The sequence below is a fragment of the Balaenoptera ricei genome, chromosome 2 (genome assembly GCF_028023285.1).
Source record: "Balaenoptera ricei isolate mBalRic1 chromosome 2, mBalRic1.hap2, whole genome shotgun sequence".
In the NCBI taxonomy this organism is placed as follows: domain Eukaryota; kingdom Metazoa; phylum Chordata; class Mammalia; order Artiodactyla; family Balaenopteridae; genus Balaenoptera; species Balaenoptera ricei.
In genome coordinates this window covers 20,306,078-20,325,533 of record NC_082640.1, presented here as the reverse complement: position 1 = coordinate 20,325,533, position 19,456 = coordinate 20,306,078, and the positions used below count along the sequence as shown (strand labels likewise).

The following is a 19,456-nucleotide window of genomic DNA, read 5'->3' as shown; positions in this document are numbered from 1 at the left end:
TAGTAATTAGTGTAGTGACAGAAATGCCGAATTAAAAACGGAACCAAGTAATCAAGATGGGTTAATTCCAAAGGCAGAATGGTGAATTTCAAAGAGCAGATTGCCAAAAGTATACATATCAAGTGACAACAGTTACTTTAAATTTTTTAAATGTTATGTTTTATGGACAGGCACACATAGTATAACATCAGGACTGTAGAAGAATGTGCCCACTCTTGCAATGCTGGTTGCCTGTGGGGAGAGGGAAGCATTAGGGAGGAGAGCAAGGAGATTAGGAACTTCATTAGTATCTGTGATGTTTTTTCCTTAAGAAACTTAAAGGTCTGGATCAGACATGCCAAATTCTTGAATGTATGGATCCAGGTATATATTTTTTGTATATTTAAAACATTTATTTCACGATTAAAACATTTTTTTAAAGAAATAACCTTTCTGATGGGTGTGATACAGGGGGGCTGTGGTGGGTAAAGTTGGAAAGATAGGTGAGTTTGGATCATAGAAAGTCCATGGATATGATTTAAAATGTGGATTTTATCCGACTTAAAACAGGAACCTTTTCTCAGACAACTGAGGTGTTCGCGAATTTAAAATCGACTTGAACTGTGAGCTTAAAAGAACCCTATTATTAGTTAAATCTGTTAAAAGATAATTTTCAGGAAAAGGTAGAATAATGTCTTAGCACACGTTGAAGGCTGTATTTAACTCATGAGGGAACCAGGCAGATGTTATAACTGTCTCAAAAGAGAACCCAAAGGACAGACACATTTATAGATTAGGAGTATTGAGATGAATACGTGGGAGGGAAGATAGCTGATTTCCACCAGACAGGATAGAATTTTCACGTCTGTAAGAAATACTTCACATTGTTTTCACTTACCTATAATTCACCAAGTTGTAAACTAGCTTGCAGACCCAGCTAGAATCAGGTAACCCGGAAAGTGCTGTATGTATAGAATACATAGTCTTTCACTGAAAGCACAGACTTTTCTGTACAGTACATAAACTTTTTATCATTTACATTTGTTTTAGTATCCTTATGGCAAGATTTCTTAAAGTTGAATAATTGGAGGATTTGAGGGAATCGATTGCCTCTTTTAAAATGTATCAATGATACAGAATAGCCAATACTTTACAATAACTATAAATGAAGTATAACCTTTAAAAATTGTGAATCACTGTATTGTACACCTATAACTTATATGGTAAAGAAAAAATGTAATACAGAAATATAAAGCAACCCTTATATGTGAAGTTTTATGGGGTAGGAAAATTAAATTGTTTTGTCTTTGAAGATCGAACCCCTCATATTGTACAATTTGTGTAACTGTGCCATTTATCAAAAATATTGCTAATGCAGATCTTAGATGACTTTTTATGGATAGAGCTCTAGGGGAGCCAAACCAGCAATTTTAGGGGATTCTAAGGAAATTACTGCCTTAACAGAAATGAGGGAGAGACGAATGGAAGATAAAGGACTCAAGGCTGTTACTCGTTTTGTAAACCTCTCTAAATGGCTGCAGTTTAGTTTCACGTATCTAAGCAGAAGAAGAATAACAGAGGATGGAGACGGTGGCAGGCTGTCAGATAACTAACGGAAAGAAGCTGCTGACCAGTGCAGAGGTCACGTACACCTGCAGCACAAAGAAGGGAAGTCCAACCTGCCCTTGATCTCTCCCTGCACTCACTAGCCTGTTGCTTAAAGCTGGTATCTTGTCTGGGGAATATGTTACCTTTTTTTTTTTTTTAACTTTCATTTTTTGGTCTGTGTCTCTGTGACTTGAGTCATAGTTTTTTCTCTGTCATAACTGGATTAGATCTTGGGGATCAGCATAAGCCATTTTTCTTTTTTGGTATTTGATTATTTATTGCTGAATAACAAGTCATCCTAAAACTTTGTGACTTGAAACAATAATAATCATTTCTTTTTTTAATTTAAAAAATTTTTATACAATTTTTAAAGGTTATACTCCATTTACAGATTTACAAAATAATGCATCATTCCCCATGTTGTACAATAATATATCCTTGTAGCCTCTCTTACACCCAGTAGTTTGTACCTCCCACTCCCTTAGCTTATTCTAGAACTATTGTAACTTTTTCTCCCCTTGTGGAAGAACTTGTCATGACTGGACTTTTTCAGTATTTGCAGTTGCCCAGTAGGGGGCAGCAAATATAAAGGGAAAAAGTGACTGCAGAGCATCAGTGTTAGTGTTTTTGTATCCTAGTCTCTCCTGCAGGCCCCACTTCCATCTCTCTTACTCCCCTTTTCTCTACTTTATGTCCATGTGCTCCTGATGGTGACAGAAGGCTCGAGGGAGAGCATAATTGTAATTACGTTTACGTTCTGTCACCACTGTATTTCTGCTTACTTCCTGGTTGAAACAACACTTAGAATGTTTTGGTTACTCACCAATATAAAATACACATTTTAGGGACTTCCCTGGTGGCACAGTGGTTAAGAATCCGCCTGCCAACGAGGGGACACGGGTTCGAGCCCTGGTCTGGGAAGATCCCACATGCCGCGGAGCAACTAAGCCCATGCGCCACAACTACTGAGCCTGCACTCTAGAGCCCGTGAGCCACAACTACTGAGCCCATGTACCACAACTACTGAAGCCCACGTGCCTAGAGCCTGTGCTCTGCAACAAGAGAAGCCACTGCAACGAGAAGCCCACGCACTGCAACGAAGAGTAGCCCCCGCTCTCTGCAACTGGAGAAAGCCCGCGCGCAGTAACGAAGACCCAATGCAGCCAAAAATAAATAAATAAATTTGTAAAAAATAAAAAAAAACACATTTTAAAATCAACCAGAAAGGAAAGAACATTTAACTTCACCAAGGTCCTATTTTTAAATTTTGTTTATATTAAAACTTATCCGGAAATAGCAGCGTTTAAATACAGTTAACCACATAATTTATTTCTTATTCTCATGAAGCCTTTTGGGGAAATGTCCAAGAATCTTTTCCTGCAAATGGAAAGGCTTCTGGCCCTTAAATGCGAGGTATTACTTCTGAGAATTGGAGTATATGCACAGGTGATATTCCATCCGTCTCTTTTCATTTAATAGATACTGGTTTTATGTAGGTGCTAAGAGAACCATTCATTCCTTCCTCACATCCCCAGGTGCCTTGTAACATCTGTCTCTTCAGCTTTCTAGGTCTTGATTGTTTTGGAAAGTGCTATTGGCACTTGTTATTTTTTTTTCCTTTTCAGATAAATGCTATTTGATCATTGATTTTATTTAGTTGAGTTCAGAAATTCTGATAGTAATTTGTATTCTGAATTATTTTTTACATCCTGAAGTGTTGAACTTTGAGATTTTGATCTTGTTTTCTATGTTTGTTGTGATGATACTGACTTGCCCAAATGATTTCTTCTTTCTCTCTGTAGGCACCAGAATTTCCTGAGTTCACCACTAAAGTCCAAGAAGCTATCAATTCCCTGGGGGGCAGTGTATTTCCGAAGCTTAACTGGAGTGCCCCAAGGGTAGGAACACATCAGTAAATCTCTCACTGTGTGAATACTCTTTCTTTTGCTATTCCATTTCGCTTTATATCCTCACAGAGGGTCTGATTATATTCCTAATTCTAGGGAAAATACCGTGGAATTTTTTTTTATTTTCCCCCTGTTATTTTATTTTCCTGATTTTGCAGTACACTTCCCTGGGTCTGTGAAGTACTGTATATTTTGCCAATTGACAGTTTCAACCTCTTGTGTTGCTGATTGCGCTAGAAATCTGAGAAAAGCCTTTCTCTACCCTTTTCAAAACTTCACCTGTTCAGTCTGACAGAGAAATTTTTCTCTATTGAAAGGTAATAAAAATTAAAATGTTGTAGGATCTAGAAACAGAGCGGTTTGACAGATCACCTGACGTTTTCTTAAATTGTGTTTTATCATTTCAACATTTCATTGACAAGATTTTTTTTTAAGTTAAGGTCTGGAGGAAAATTCGTTATTTTTTCTACTCCAGTAGAAAACAGTTTTATGTCTGCAAGGCTCATTTAAGGAATCAAGACTTATCTGCATTTTCAAAAAATCATCTCATGTGCTTATCTTTTCTTATTCTAATATGAATGATAAATTGTACTTAATCTAATTTTTGTTTTTACTTATTAAAATTAGTGACACATATACATAGCTTTTTTTATTAATTTTTATTGGAGTATAGTTGCTTTACAATGTTTTAGCTTCTACTGCACAGCAAAATGAATCAGCCATACATATACATGTATCCCCTCCCTTTTGGATTCCCCTCCCATTCAGATCACCACAGTGCATTAAGTAGAGTTCCCTGTGCTATACAGTATGTTCCCATCAGTTGTCTATTTTAAACATAGTATCAGTAGTGTATATGTGTCAATCCCAATCTCCCAATTCATCCCACGCCACCCGTTTCCCCCTTTCTCTACATCTGTGTCTCTATTTCTGCTTTGCAAATAAGGTCATCTATACCATTTTTCTAGATTCCACATATATGCATTAATATATGATATTTGTTTTTCTCTTTCTGACTTACTTCACTCTGTATGACACTCTCTAGGTCCATCCACGTCTCTACAAATGACCCTATTTCATTCCTTTTTATGGCTGAGTAATATTCCATTGTATTACATATACATAGTTTAAATTTTCAGAAGATCTGGAAGCTTGCTACAGAAATCAGCCAGTTCTGACACCCATTTTGCTTCACTATTTTCCACTGCTCAGAGGCAGCTGTTTTCAAATATTTTAGTGCCTTCTGTTATTTTCCTCTACTTCTCTGTTCTTCTGTCTTAGGTGTTTATTACTGACTTCCTGCTTTAGAACAGAAAGGTTCAGCTCTGTTTCATCTCCTGTCCCCACTACTTTATTTATTTATTTATTTATTTATCTATCTATCTACCTTATCTATCTATTTATTTATTTATTTATTTTTGGCTGCATTGGGTCTTCGTTGCTGCTCGGGCTTTCTATAGTTGCATTGAGCGGGGGCTACTCTCCGTTGTGGTGCACGGGCTTCTTATTTCAGTGGCTTCTCGTTGTGTAGCACAGGCTCTAGGTGCGCAGGCTCAGTAGTTGTGGCTCGCGGGCTCTAGAGCACAGGCTCAGTAGTTGTGGCGCATGGGCTTAGTTGCTCCACGTCATGTGGGATCTTCCCGGACCAGGGCTCGAACCCATGTCCCCTGCATTGGCAGGCGGATTCTTAACCACTGAGCCACCAGGGAAGCCCTGTCCCCACTGCTTTCTGTTCCACTGTCCTCATCATCAGAATGGCATACTTTGATTAGACCAGTATTTAGTGTTTCTCATACTATGTTTATGCAAACACTACATACACATCTGATATATACCATACATTGCTTGTGTTTTCTTATTCAACATTTTGTTTTCCCTGGCGTTAATAACTGTCTTGTTTATTCAGTTGCATGGTTTTCTATGTATATACTGTTGTTTTAGTGAAGTTAAATTTGTGTGTTCAGTATACCATCTTTAACCAGAAGTTCATCATCCTTTTCCATTGGGAGAAATTTTAAAGAAGTTATTATAAAGAAGTTATTGAAACTCATTTTTAGTTTATCTATGAGCAGTAATTTGAGTTGTTCTTGACTACTGATCTGGCTTGAGGCTTTCCAGTTAAAATGGATAGATTATTTGTGATTTTAAGTTATTCCTTTGTTCATTTATTTTTTATTTATTGAGTGCCGACTGTGTTCCAGTGCTTTCTTTCATACAGTGTGGATAACTGGACATTTTGTTTGCAATCATTAGTTTTCTCAATTACTGTCCTGTGTCTGATCTGTCTATGGGAGAAGTACGTTTTTTAAGCTACTTAATTATTCTATCATTTTTAGGCATATTTCACTGAGGTTTGTGCCTCCTGTGTCTGCTCTTCTTACTTTTTTTGGGTGTATATATTTGAGGCTGTCACCATTTAAAATTGTGATGGTTCAGAATATGTCACCTCCTCCCTCCCAGATTTGATAGACATGGGTCTTAACTGTTGCAGTCATCCAACTTCAGGATTCCAGCCGTCTCTCCCCAGAAACAGGAAGAAAGGAAGGTTCTCTATTTTCTTAGTAGCTGGTCAGGCTGTTTTTTTATGCCTGAATCTTCTAGCTGAAGTGTCAGCATTTCTGATATCTCTTTATCCCCTTCTCTCATCATCAGTGAGGAAGACTTAGGGCAGTGCTTGGGCCTGAGCTGAAAGGTGAGAACCTGAACATCTTGGTTCAAAACTGAGTGTCCGACATGCAGTGGTGACGCTGTGCCTTGTTTAGAAGTGTAACTTGACGTTTGACAGTATAGCTAAAATTTCTTACCTGACTTTTTTCTTCAACCCCTTCAGGTTATATGCATTGTTGATTTTGGCTATAGGCTCGAACTTCATTCATAGCAACTAACTTGGAATATATACTAAGTAGCATGTGCTCTATTATTTAGGATGCGTACTGGATAGCAATGAATAGTTCTCTGAAATGTAAAACGCTCAGCGACATCTTCCTACTGTTCAAGAGTTCTGATTTCATCACTCGTGACTTCACCCAACCGTAAGTATGTCTCCTGTTCTCTTATGTCAGTAGTTTCAGTACTTGTGAGTTTTTCTACAGATGAAATTCCATTAGTTCTAGTACTATTGTAAACAACAGATCCACATACCAAGGCTGTTTCATTTTCTCAAACGACCTATTAAAGCAAACCTTTCTTTTCCATTGACAGCTAATGCTATACAATGAATATCCCTAAATATCAAGGGCTTTCTGTGTATCTGCCCAGTAAATATGGTGGTAATTTTTTTCTTATTATAAAGCTAATATATGCTTATCATAGAAAAATAAAAGTGGGGACTATAGCTAAACAAAAACAGGAAATGTAAAAGCATTCATGATCTCGCCACAGTTGGTTTTATATACTTCCAGGATTCTGTCTGTGCATAGGTATAGTATAGATACACCTGTCTCTAACTGTATTCCAGTTTTTTAAAGCAAAAATGGGATCATATAGTTCATATTGCTTATGAGGCTGCTTTTGCACTTAATCAGTATATATCAAACATCTTTGTGTGTCATTAAATATTAAACACATCATTATTTTAAACTTGCTTCATTCAGAGTATTCCACTGGACAGCTATAGCATCATTTATTTCACCAGTTCTCTCTTCTTATTCGTCTCTTTTCTCTTCTTCTTAGTCCTGCAGTGAATATCCTTGAGCTAAATCTTTGCATGCTTTCCTGATTTTTTTCCTTAGGATAAACTCCTAGACGTGGACTTGCTGTTTTCTTCCCTCTGCTAGTTACTCTGTAACTAATCCTTCATCATAGGCAGACAGCCCACCTGCCCTGCTGTGCTGTAGGCGATCTCTTTATGCTTCTTTTGTTCTGTCATCAAACAGCAGTTATTCTTCTAGATTTCTTATCCTACCCCATTTTACATCCGGAATCTCAATTAAACTAACCTTTAATCTGATCTCTAAAATAAAGCATATCAAAACATCTAGAAACTAAGCAGGTACACGGGTGAATACATACATACATCGTGTGTGCGTGCCCCTTCTTCCCCATCCATCTAGTTCAGTCTGCCCTGCTCATTCATCCCCTTGCAGCCTCAGATCCTTTTCTGGAGAGGAGCCTGGCATAGAGAAAACACATTCCCCACAAGTCAGTTGTGCATCATCGCTTTTGCATCTGGTTCTGCAGCTTGGGCATGTGGTTTTAGTATTAAATTAATTTAAGAAAACGAAGTTAAGTAATAATAAATGAGTGTGATTGTATTGCCAGTTTATCATAAAAGGACTTTACCTGTATTGGTTTTTCTGGTTCACTTACAGAAAAAGCTTTATGTTGTTCTGACATTTAGGTGTCAGCCTTTTATGGTTGTGTTGGCACAGGGGTCGTGAGGTGTTTGCTTTAGTAATAATGCAGCAGCAGTTTCGTTCTGGGAGATACCCTCTGATTAGAGGAAGTCGTGGTTCTGTCTTTTTTTTGCCATTGTAGAGCTTTTTGATATTGAATGCTTTTGTAAAGAGGCCTTGGAATATATTACATTAAAATACTCTGTACCTGTTAATTCATTGGATATGGGTTTTTATGCAACTTTGGTATTAGTTGCAGTGAGTATATAAGGACATTTCCTCTCCAAAAATTATAAATCACTTCTAATTCTCTGTGGTTGATGGTTTAAATCATCTTTGCTGCCTAGCGACCTGCTGGCTCCTCTTAGCCCACCTATCCCTCTTTGTCTTACATAAATTTAGCCACGATTCCAGTGAAGGTTAGAAATACCAGTCAGTCATTTTGCATTTTGTATTTTTTGACTTTTGCACGGGGAAGAAGTTAAATCAGCAAGTACATTTGAGGCCTTGGATTAGGAGTGTTTATCCACAGAATACCATCCTTCTCCTCATGTAAATAATTGGGAGTTGGTAGGACAAACGCCAAGCCCTGAGCTTGCAGCCTTTCAGACGGGTGGTACTCACAGTCACCTTTTGTGGAAATCTTTGTCGGTAGTCAGTTGCGTAACAATAAGTCTTGTCACTACAGAAAAATCCCTATTGATTGGGTCTTTAATGAAAGATGAACTTTTGTCACAGAGGCCTTTCTGTACCCCTTAAAGATTAAGAATACAATACTTTAAATTGGACAGGATCTTATCAGTGATTTAATTTGACTCTTCTGTCAGTTAGAAAATTGAGGCCTGAATCTGCTCAGTAGTTTGTTCCCATCAACTAGTTAATAGAACCAAAACCAGAATATAATTTCAGTAACGTCATTCTAAATGTTCTCTGTATTTTCACTTAAAGTTATAAATTCCTTCTTTTCTAAATGCTTCAAAGTAAAATATTATAGAATATAATAAAAGATAGAATATTATAGCATATAATTTGTACGTAAAATTATGTAATATTATGAAAATTATGTTATACTCTTGCAAGAGCTTGCAAACAAAGATGTTATAGTTAGGATTACAGGTTAACAGAGGGCCAACCGAAAGGAGTTCACACACAGGGTTTTTAAAAATCCGTTATTTAACAAGGAGCCTTGTGATGGGCTATTTCCATCTATCATGGTTAAGTGGCAGCTCCTCAGGGTCACCAGGGACCAGGTTCTTTCAGTCTTTCTCTCTGTCATCCCTGGCTTACTGGCTTGGTATTTGGGTTTATCACCTAATGGTTACAAGGTGGCTGGTATTTTGCAGGTATGGCATGAAGATGACTATATCTTAGTCAAAAATAGGAGGGGGTGCATCTAATTCCTCTCATTCTTCTCTGTCTGTGAGCAAGTAAAGCATTCTGGAAGCTTCCCAGGAGACTTCCTGATAGGCTCACGGTCACACAGTTACTCAGCCTCATCCAGTAGTTGGCAGAGGGAACAGAGACGCCATGATTGGTTTAGAGCAGAGGCTGTCCAACTTTAGCTCGGATTAGAGTCACCTGGAGAACTTGGTAAAACACGGCTTGCTGGTCCCCACCCCCAGGGTTTCTCATTCACTAGGCGGGGAGTGGGGCCCAAGAATATAATTTCCAACCTGTTCCCAGGTGACCCTGATGCTGCGGGTGCAGGCCCACGCCTTGAGGGCTGTGCGCTTAGATGTGCGTGTGCATCCCTGGGATTCCACAGGTCCACCGGTCCTCCTCCGAACAGTCACAGTTTTGTTGGCAAGGATGAAGTTTGGGAATAGCTAGAGGGTAGACCACCAGTATTGTCTGCCACAGTTGTAATTTGACACAGACTAGTAAGTACTCTTATTCTTTGTTTGTCAAATGGTTACTGTACACAAGAAGCTTCAAAAAGTGGAAGTTGAAATATTGACACCGTTAGCATAATCTGTCTGCATTATACTTGCTGAGTGAATTATTTGCCCAGATAAACTTTCTATGTAATTAGACTTGTTGAGTCAGAAGGCTGCTTTCATTGATTATTTTATTGATTAGGTGTCACTTCAGTAGGCCAAGGCCAGAAAAAAAAAAATCTGGTATTCGATTGGCATTTAGAAGAAAGGGCTGAGTGAGAGAATTAATCCATTAATTGTTTCTCTGAGAGGCTCATGACTAAGGAAGTTAGAGTTACTAGAGGTCAGGAGAGTTTACTTGTCTTAGTAATTCAACCACAGTTACGATCAGTACAATTTTTATACATTTTGTTCTTAAGATTATCACACAACTGGTTATTAATCCTAAAATTCAGCAGCAAACAGTTTCAGAAGTAAAATGTTCTACCTAAGTTGGACCTAACAGAACCTATTCCTTGTGATTTTTAAGGCCCATTTATTTAGGTGACAGTTTTTCCACTTTAGATTGTTATAATTTTATTGTATTTTTTTAAATTGAAGTGTAGCTGATTTACAATGTTTTGTTAGATTGTTATAATTTTAGATAGCATATTTTCTCTTTTTGAAGAATTCTATGAAAGTTCGAATGAACTCACCCAATCACCCTTAATTCAGTATCATTTTTTATCTTTCCTTTTCCACCACCAGTGAGATCTAAAGAAATGGAATCTGTGTACCTGAACTCTCATTTTGGATCCTAATGAGCAATAAAATCTTCAGAACCAGAACTTTGATGCTTAATATTCCCTGGGTGCCATGTTTTTCTTTTTTATTTCTGCCCTTGACATAATTTTTTTTCCTTATATACTTAAGAGTTGTTTTCTGTGAGGTATAATACCGTAACCTTCCAACGTTTTAGGAAAGCTTACGAATGAGGATGTGCCCTAGTAAATAGCTAGGCAGTAAAGAGTCTGCCACTTTAAAGCATTGTGATTTTGTGTACTGCCACCTTATAAAGGTTTAATGATGATGTTTTTTCTTATAAGAATGATCAAATTGTGATCTTAGTCAGTGGATTTAGGCAGTACCTAAGTTGTCTAGAGTCAGTTCATGTAGTTATTACTCTCCGAGTTTACTAATACTGTGATTTCTCTTTCCCCCATTCCTGCCACGTTGACTGGCCCACACTAGAGAACTCACACCATTTGAGTTGGTAGCATTGTAAGTCTGTTCCTCCAATGCCAGAATCTAACACCTCACCCGTAACAAATAAGATTCATCTTTAACTTCAATGTTCTCCACTAGAGCAGTCTCTTCATTCTACTTCCATGGAGCTCTTTCTAGTTCAGTGTATTTCTTAATTGTAGCACAGCGAATCAGATACACGTATCCTTCATTCCTTGTAACAAAGCATATACTACATCCATAGTTTTCTCATTGTCTGCATTCCCCTAGTTCCACACACGGGCATCCTTACCATTGAACGTATCGCATTTGTTCTCTTTCAACGTGTGAAATAGTTGGAACATCATGATAAAAGCTATGTGTTGATCACAGTTAAGAAGTTCACAGAAAAGAGTACGTCCATCTTAAGACATGTTTAGGGCATCATGAATGTGCCTATTTATAGTAAGACCATTTGGCTGGTAGGACATGCAACCTGAAGTTTAAGTTGAAGGAATGACTTGGAAAGTAGCTTGGGTAGAAATAAAAGAAGGACAAGAAAGATGACATTCCTGTCAGTCGTCAGTGGCAGTTAAGCACAGTTCTTACAGTTTTAGGTTAGGATCTTTTTTTCCCCTTTCTTTCTTTTCTTCTTCTTTCTAAAACTTTGTATCTAACACATCGGTCTCCAAAATTCCTGTTAACTGGTTCACTGCAAAATATATTAAAAATGTACTGGCATAATTTCATAGTAGCTTTCAACAGAGTAGGCCTTTGGTTATTTGTTTTTTGCTTTTTTCAGTCTTTACTGTGATTGTACCTGAGAATACTTTTATTTTGTAATTCACATTGTAGATTATATGACATTAATTATTTAATAACACCTGTGGGTTTTTTGGTTTTTTTGTTTTTGTTTTTTTCCACACCACTTGGCATGTGGGATCTTAGTTCCCCAAGTGCAGAGTCTTACCCAGTGGACCACCAGTGAAGTCCCAATAATACCTGTGTTTATTTTGAAGTTTTTTTTTTTTTCTTCTTATTTTTGGCTGTGTTGAATCTTCTTTGCTGTACGCGGGCTTTCTCTAGTTGCGGCGAGTAGGGGCTACTCTTTGTTGCGGTGCGCGGGCTTCTCATTGCGGTGGCTTGTCTTGTTGCAGAGCATGGGCTCTAGGAGCGTGGGCTTCAGTAGTTGTGGCACACGGGCTCAGTAGTTGTGGCTCGCAGGCTCTAGAGTGCAGGCTCAGTACTTGTGGCGCATGGACTTAGTTGCTCCACGGCATGTGGGATCTTCCCGGACCAGGGCTCGAACGGGTTCGCCTGCATTGGCAGGCGGATTCTCAACCACTGCGCCACCAGGGAAGCCCTATTTTGAAGTTTTAATGGCTAGCTGGAGGAACTGTAATTATCTGCCAAGAATTAGGAGTTTATAATCCAATATATTCTACGTAGACTGTCAGTCAATGACTTTGATTTAATACTGCTTTCTCTTGGTACCTTGTTGAAAATTTCAGTCAAAGAAATCTTCCAAATTAGTATAAAATACTTACTAACCCAGGAGAAAATTTCAGAAGTGGGATTTAAAAGAAAACCGATATGCTTATATGTGTACATGAAAATGGCTCTTAAGTACTAATTACAACTAGACTGTTCAAGGTGTCAGAGATCTTCAAATGAAATTCAAAATGTTCCTATTTGTAATTATAAAAGAACTAGAAGAAACTGATCATTAATATTTGGCTTTAGCTAAGTGGCAGACTAAGAAAATTTGAAAAATCTTTTGTTACAGATATCTAGACACGCTAGGTAAAATATGAACTATAACACAGAAATTTAAATATGTAGTTGAATTCACAAGAAACAAAAGGCAAACCCAATGCAAGAAATGTAAAGAGAATTGAGAACCAGAGGGTTAGGTAGATAAGCCTTTAGGGGTGATTGTCAGAACTGATAAAGAACATAAGTTTTAATGCCTTTATACGGTTAGGAGCCCACGCCTTAAGCCAAAATAAAGTGAGGCTTTAGGAAAGAGACTTTTGCACCTTCAGTAAAAAAGAAAAAAGTCCATCCATTGGCACAGAGATAAGGAAACAGGACTTGAAACTGCTTGGGCTTTGGGTTTTTAATTTTAAAAAGTTAAAACCTCAGGCTGTATCGTGCAATGAACTTGGAGTACAAAATTCAAATCATTTGCATGGTTTGAGAACTCCCAAACTAAGAAATTAACATAAATGTCACTCCTGGACTGGTTTTACCCTGAGGCACCTGAAAGATGCATATACAAAGTACTCTGGAAAGAATTCCACAACCCAGGCCTCATGGGAGCCCCATAGAAAAAATAGGCCCCACCACATAAGCACTCACAAGAAAACTGACAGAACACGCAAGGAAGCAGCACATCTTGCTTGAAGATCAGACAGTGGGCAAGAGGAGTAGAACTGTATGCATTTGAAATAACAGAAGTCTAAAAGATAATGAAATGGAAGACTTTTAATTGATTAAACTCTTGAAAAAGAATTGAAACTTGTAGAACAAGTTACTAGGAAAAAAGAAGCAAACAAAAGTTCTAGAAATGGAAAACGTGCTTATTAAAATTTAAAATGCATTTACCTGTGTAAATAAGGCATAGTTGAAGAAGATAGTTATTTGAATGAGATAAAATTACCCAAAATGCAGCATAGAGAATTAATGAATTACAATTATGGAATTAAGAGACATATTGGATAAAATGAGAATGTTTAACATGTAGAATAGAAGCTCTAGGAGGGAAGAATAGAGAAAATGAGGAGGGAGAGGCATATTTAAAGAAAAAGTAGTTGGGAATATTCAAGAATGAATAAAAAAACACAAATTCATATTCAATAAACACGAGTGTCCCAATAGAAAACATATCATAGTATAACTGCAGAACACCAGAGACAAAAGGAGTTCTTAAAAACAACCAGAGAGCAAAGGCAAATTTTGTGGAAAGAAACAGCAGTAAAACTGTCAGCAGGTTTCTCAACAGGAATATTATTTCATCTAGTCCTACCTCTGCTGGGAAGGGCCTGGGTCCTGGAGGGTGGAGGTGGATATAGAACAGTGCAGATGCCTGTATTGTTTCTCACCTGTATGGGACACTTATCAATCTGGACCTAGACTAATTTCGGGTTATAACTTGAGGAATTCTCTAACAGTTGCCCAAATTCCAAGGTGATCACAAATGATTTCATATTATTTCATAATTCAGGCAAATTTTCCAAGTGTTATTTAAATGTGTTCGTTAACACAGGAGAAGTGTTAGGTATTGTGACATATTTCTTGCTTTGGCTCATAAATTATAACATGTATTATAATTTTATATTATATGCTGCGTTGGGATTTGAGAATTTATACTAGTTCTTACCATGACTTTTTTTTTTTTTTTTAAAACAAACAAGTGAGGTGCAGTAGCGTACCTAATGAATTTTTTTTTTTTTATTCACGTTCTTTTTTATTTATTTATTTATTTTATTTTATGACTGCGTTGGGTCTTCGTTTCTGTGCGAGGGCTTTCTCTAGTTGTGGCAAGTGGGGACCACTCTTCATCGCGGTGCGCGGGCCTCTCACCATCGCGGCCTCTCTTGTTGCGGAGCACAGGCTCCAGACGCGCAGGCTCAGTAATTGTGGCTCACGGGCCCAGTTGCTCCGTGGCATGTGGGATCCTCCCAGACCAGGGCTCGAACCCGTGTCCCCTGCATTGGCAGGCAGATTCTCAACCACTGCGCCACCAGGGAAGCCCTACCATGACTTTTAAATTATGTGTTCATAGAAACAAAAGCTAAAGTAGACTTAACAATTCAGTATTCTTTCTCTGTAAATTGCTTTCCTTGATCAGTGACTTGCTGTTACCTCTCTGAGGTCCTGCTTTCTTTGAGCAATTAAGAAAGTGTTATTTTTGGAAATGAGAGAATCAGCTTTTTTTTCTCCATTGCAGATGCACGTGTTTGGATCATCTGTGTTCTTGGTTCAGTCAGTTAAGGGAATAATACAAACATTTTTATATTTGCTATGACTGAAGATATTTTATAATTTCTGTTAGGATACTCATATTTTCTGCTAGTATTGTTTCTACTAGTATTTTCAATGTGGTAAGAAGTCTTGATTTAAGGATTTCTTTCTTTTTCCTTTTTTGATGTAACCTGGAATTTTTGAACCGTTAATTTATATAAGGATTTGTAAGCATTCAAGTGTTGTTAATACTCTAAATATCTTAACACATTTTTGCTTTTTAAACCTACTTCCTCCAGAATATAAATGGAATTTAAATATTCATACACAGTGTTTTTTGCGGTATTTCAGCTGAGCTCCTAAAAATGTTGTTGACCTTCACATTCAGTCTTAATTAGATGGCTCTGCACTTTCCTCTCCTTTCAGAGGCTGTACTTGGCCATCTGATTAATCATCTTAATAAGAAAAAGCCTTGTACAGTAATCTCATGTAGCACATATGTTCTCACATCTACCTTCTGAAACTAGTCAAGGTTTTTAACTAACGTTAAATGTTAAACCAATCACCACTTAAAAAATAATGTTATGGGATGGTAGAATGCAAATGTGTATTAAAATGTATACCTATTTTAAAGTAGCAAATGAGGATTAACCAAGGGTTGAAATCAATATTTGTAGGAATATAGAAGCATTAAAAAATTTAGATAATGAAGACCTGTGTTTTGGAAGTGTTTGTTTATTCGAATTCCTTTGTCATTTCTCTCTTCCCATCTCCCTTGTATATATATATATATATATTTTAATTTAATTTATTTGTTTGATTTATTTTATTTTTGGCTGTGTTGGGTGTTTGTTGCTGGGCGCGGGCTTTTCTCTGGTTGTGGTGAGCTGGGGCTACTCTTTGTTGCGGTGTGCAGGCTTCTCATTGTGGTGGCTTCTCTTCTTGCGGAGCACGGGCTCTAGGTGTGTGGGCTTCAGTAGTTGTGGCACAGGGGCTCAGTAGTTGTGGCTTGTGGGCTCTAGAGCACAGGCTCTGTAGCTCAGTAGTTGTGGCACACGGACTTACTTGCTCCGCGGCATGTGGGATCTTCCCGGACCGGAGCTCGAACCCGAGTCCCCTGCACTGGCAGGCGGATTCTTAACCACTGCGCCACCAGGGAAGCCCTCCCTTGTATATTTTAGATACATTTAAATTTAAAAAAAAGATAGGCAGTTCAGTTTTATCATGATAAGAATTACTGGTTAGTTGAAAGCTAAAATATTAACTTTTTTGTTTTTAATTTATTTTTTGGCTGCATTGGGTCTTCGTTGCAGGCTTTCTCTCGTTGTGGCGAGTGGGGGCTACTTTTCATTGCGGTGCGTGGGCTTCTCATTGCGGTGGCTTCTCTTGTTGCGGAGCACGGGCTCTAGGCGCGTGGGCTGCAGTAGTTGTGGCTCGCGGGCTCTAAAGCGCAGGCTCAGTAGTTGTGGCGCACAGGCTTAGTTGCTCCGCGTCATGTGGGATCTTCCCGGACCAGGGCTCGAACCTGTGTCCCCTGCCTTGGCAGGTGGATTCTTAACCACTCCGCCACCATGGAAGTCCTAACTTTTTAAAAAATTGTATAATTGGCCTAACAGGATATATTAGTTTCAGGTATACAACATAATTTGATATTTTGTATACATTGCACAATGTAAAATATTAACTTTTAAAGTAAACTTGGTTTCTTATTATAAAAGCACTATATGTACACTTTGTCCTTTTTTTTTTGGCTGCATTGAGTCTTTGTTGCTGCGTGTGGGCTTTCTCTAGTTGTGGCGAGCGGGGGCTACTCCTCGTTGTGGTGCGTGGGCTTCTCATTGGTTGGCTTCTCTTGTTGCAGAGCACGGGCTCTAGGCGCGCGGGCTTCAGTAGTTGTGGCATGCAGGCTCTAGAGTGCAGGCTCAGTAGTTGTGGCGCACAAGCTTAGTTGCTCCGCGGCGTGTGGGATCTTCCCGGACCAGGGCTCGAACCCGTGTCCCCTGCATTGGCAAGTGGATTCTTAACCACTGCGCCACCAGGGAAGTCCCCACTTTGTACTTTTATGTGTTTTTTAATTCCTCAAAATTAAAAGCTAAAGTAATATATATTTAATGTGATAAACATAATGTTAGAAATACTGCAGAAAAGCAGCAGAAGAAATGAACAGTCACTGCTGGGAAAGAGTCATTGTTAACATTCCAATAATTAACATTGTATTATGTTTTCTCATGTATGTTTAAAATATGAGCTTGTACTGTGTAGTTTTGTGACCTTTTTTATTATTTAAAAGTATACTGTATTGTGAACACTTTTCTCGCTTGTGAAAAATTCTTTTACCACACAATTTTTTATTCCTCATAACACTGTCTGGATTTTTGACACACTTTTCATCTTTTCATTTAGAATTTAGAAAGGAGTTGAGGAAAAATGTTTTAAGGATAAAATGAATTTTTATAATAGAATTCATAAATGAATTAGTGTTTTTTGCTACTTAAAATATTTAGGCTGTTAAACCAGAAAAAAAAAGGTGAGGGACTCTTTTACACTAAAGAAGAACAGGACTTCCCTGGTGGCGCAGTGGTTAAGAATCCACCTGCCAATGCAGGGGACAGGGGTTAGAGCCCTGGTCCGGGAAGATCCCACATGCCGCGGAGCAACTAAGCCCATGCGCTACAACTACTGAGCCTGCGCTCTAGAGCCCACGAGCCACAACTACTGAGCCCGCGTGCCACAACTACTGAAGCTCGTGTGCCTAGAGCCCATGCTCCGCAACAAGAGAAGCCCACGCACCACAACAAAGAGTAGCCCCTGCTCACCGCAACTAGAGAAAAGCCCGTGCGCAGCAACGAAGACCCAATGCAGTCAAAAATAAATAAATTAATTAATTGTAAAAATATTGAAAAAAATAAAATAAAGAATATATTATGTAGAACTATTAAAGGAGATGATCCAGGACATATGTATTTCTCTGTATCCATTTGGTATTTGTGGTTTCTCTGAAATCTGAGAGCGATAACAGCTCTAGAACCTCCACCTCTGAGAGGAGCAGTTCCACACGTGGTTTAGTGCCCTCCCACCACTGACTTCATTTCTCACCTTTCGGAGCCTAGGTTTCCTTGTGTGATGAATGTGGATAATAATAATAGCACTTTCTCATAGGATTATTGCAAGGATGAAATGAGATAGCAGATTTACATGCCTCACTTGGTGCCTGTTCACTAATACGGAGAAAGCCCACTGCCTTTTAACAAAGCTCCCTGTGTGTATCTTTCTTTGTCATTCAGATTATATCCATTGGTGCCCAACTGTTAGTGGCAATAAAAGTTCTTATTTTCTGAGGATTTTAGCCAGCCACCTTATTTGTGTTGTTATTGTTTGTAGTATAAATCGTAAATGATTGCAGAGAATTCCAACCTAATTAAACATTCAGGGAAATTTAAAAGCTTTTCAAATTTAATTCTACTTGTAAGTTGCTTAAGACCTCTTTAAAACTATTTTTTGTTTTGCTTGTGTATTTTTTTCATCAAAATGTCTCCACCACCTGTTTTGCTTCTTCTTGAATTGTTGGTATTCCCCAGGATTCTATCTGAATGAGCTGACTGATCGCTTCTGTCTCCATCCTTGACGTTAGCTCTTATACCAATAGGACGATTACTTCCAGATAATTATTTTCACCTCCACCCACTCTTGAGTTTCCTTGTTCCAGTTGCTTACTAGACATGCTCTGTGGTTCTCCCAGGATTTCTCCAACGCTACACACCCAAACATAGTTATCTCCCATGTTTTCCTCACCCACATCTCCTGCTCTTCCTTCTAAGTGAATGGTATTTGCATCACTATCCAGTGAGTCATCAAGCAGCCACCCCAGTCATCTGGCCTCTTTCTCCCTCATCCTGCGCTTTCAATCAGGCACCAAGTAGCCCTGACTTTGTCTCCTACATATCTTTATATAGAGCTTCTCCTCTCCCTCTCCTCTGCCTTCGCATTAGTTGGCCCCTCATCTCCCCCTGGGGCTGTTGCAATGAGCCTTCTAACTGGGCTCTCAGCCTCCCAACCTGCCACCCGTTCCCCCAGGCTCTCCAGCACCATTGCCACCCGTGATATTTCTAAAGCCTAAGTGCAATGATCTCCCTCACATGTTTAGAAACGTTTTTAGCCCCCCATTGTCTGTATAATAAATCACAACCTCTCTGCGTAGGCAGGCAAGACCCTTCATGATCTGGATAGTCCTCCTTTTGCAAAATTTCTCTCCAGCCACATCTTTTGGCAGTTCTTCCCTCCACACCCATCAGCACTGACCTCCAGTAGTCCTGTGCATAGTTGTCACTTCTCTCGCTTTGCCTCAAACGCAGACCCTTCTCTTCATGTCAAATGAAGCCTTCTTGACTATCAGCTCCCCTCCCCCCAAACATGAAGAGCTAATCAGTGTTTCCTTTGTGCCATCACAGTATTTTTATTTTCAGTGTTTTGAAATTCTTTGGGTACTTGTTAGGCTTTCCTCACCAGACTAAAGGACAAGGGACTCTCAGTCATTTTGGCGTTCCAGTGCCTCGCCAGCCCTTGGCATAGGTGGGTGTTTAAT

At 38.7% G+C, this 19,456-nt stretch overlaps 1 protein-coding gene across 1 annotated transcript in view; it reads left to right on the top strand.

Annotated features, from left to right (window-relative positions):
• CDC123 (cell division cycle 123) overlaps positions 1-19,456 on the top strand; it is a 56,954-nt gene that overhangs the window by 14,365 nt on the left and 23,133 nt on the right. The window contains exons 5-6 of the mRNA XM_059912069.1: positions 3,390-3,485; positions 6,420-6,526. Coding sequence (XP_059768052.1) covers positions 3,390-3,485; positions 6,420-6,526 — 203 coding nt within the window. The remainder of the gene's footprint in view (positions 1-3,389; positions 3,486-6,419; positions 6,527-19,456) is intronic.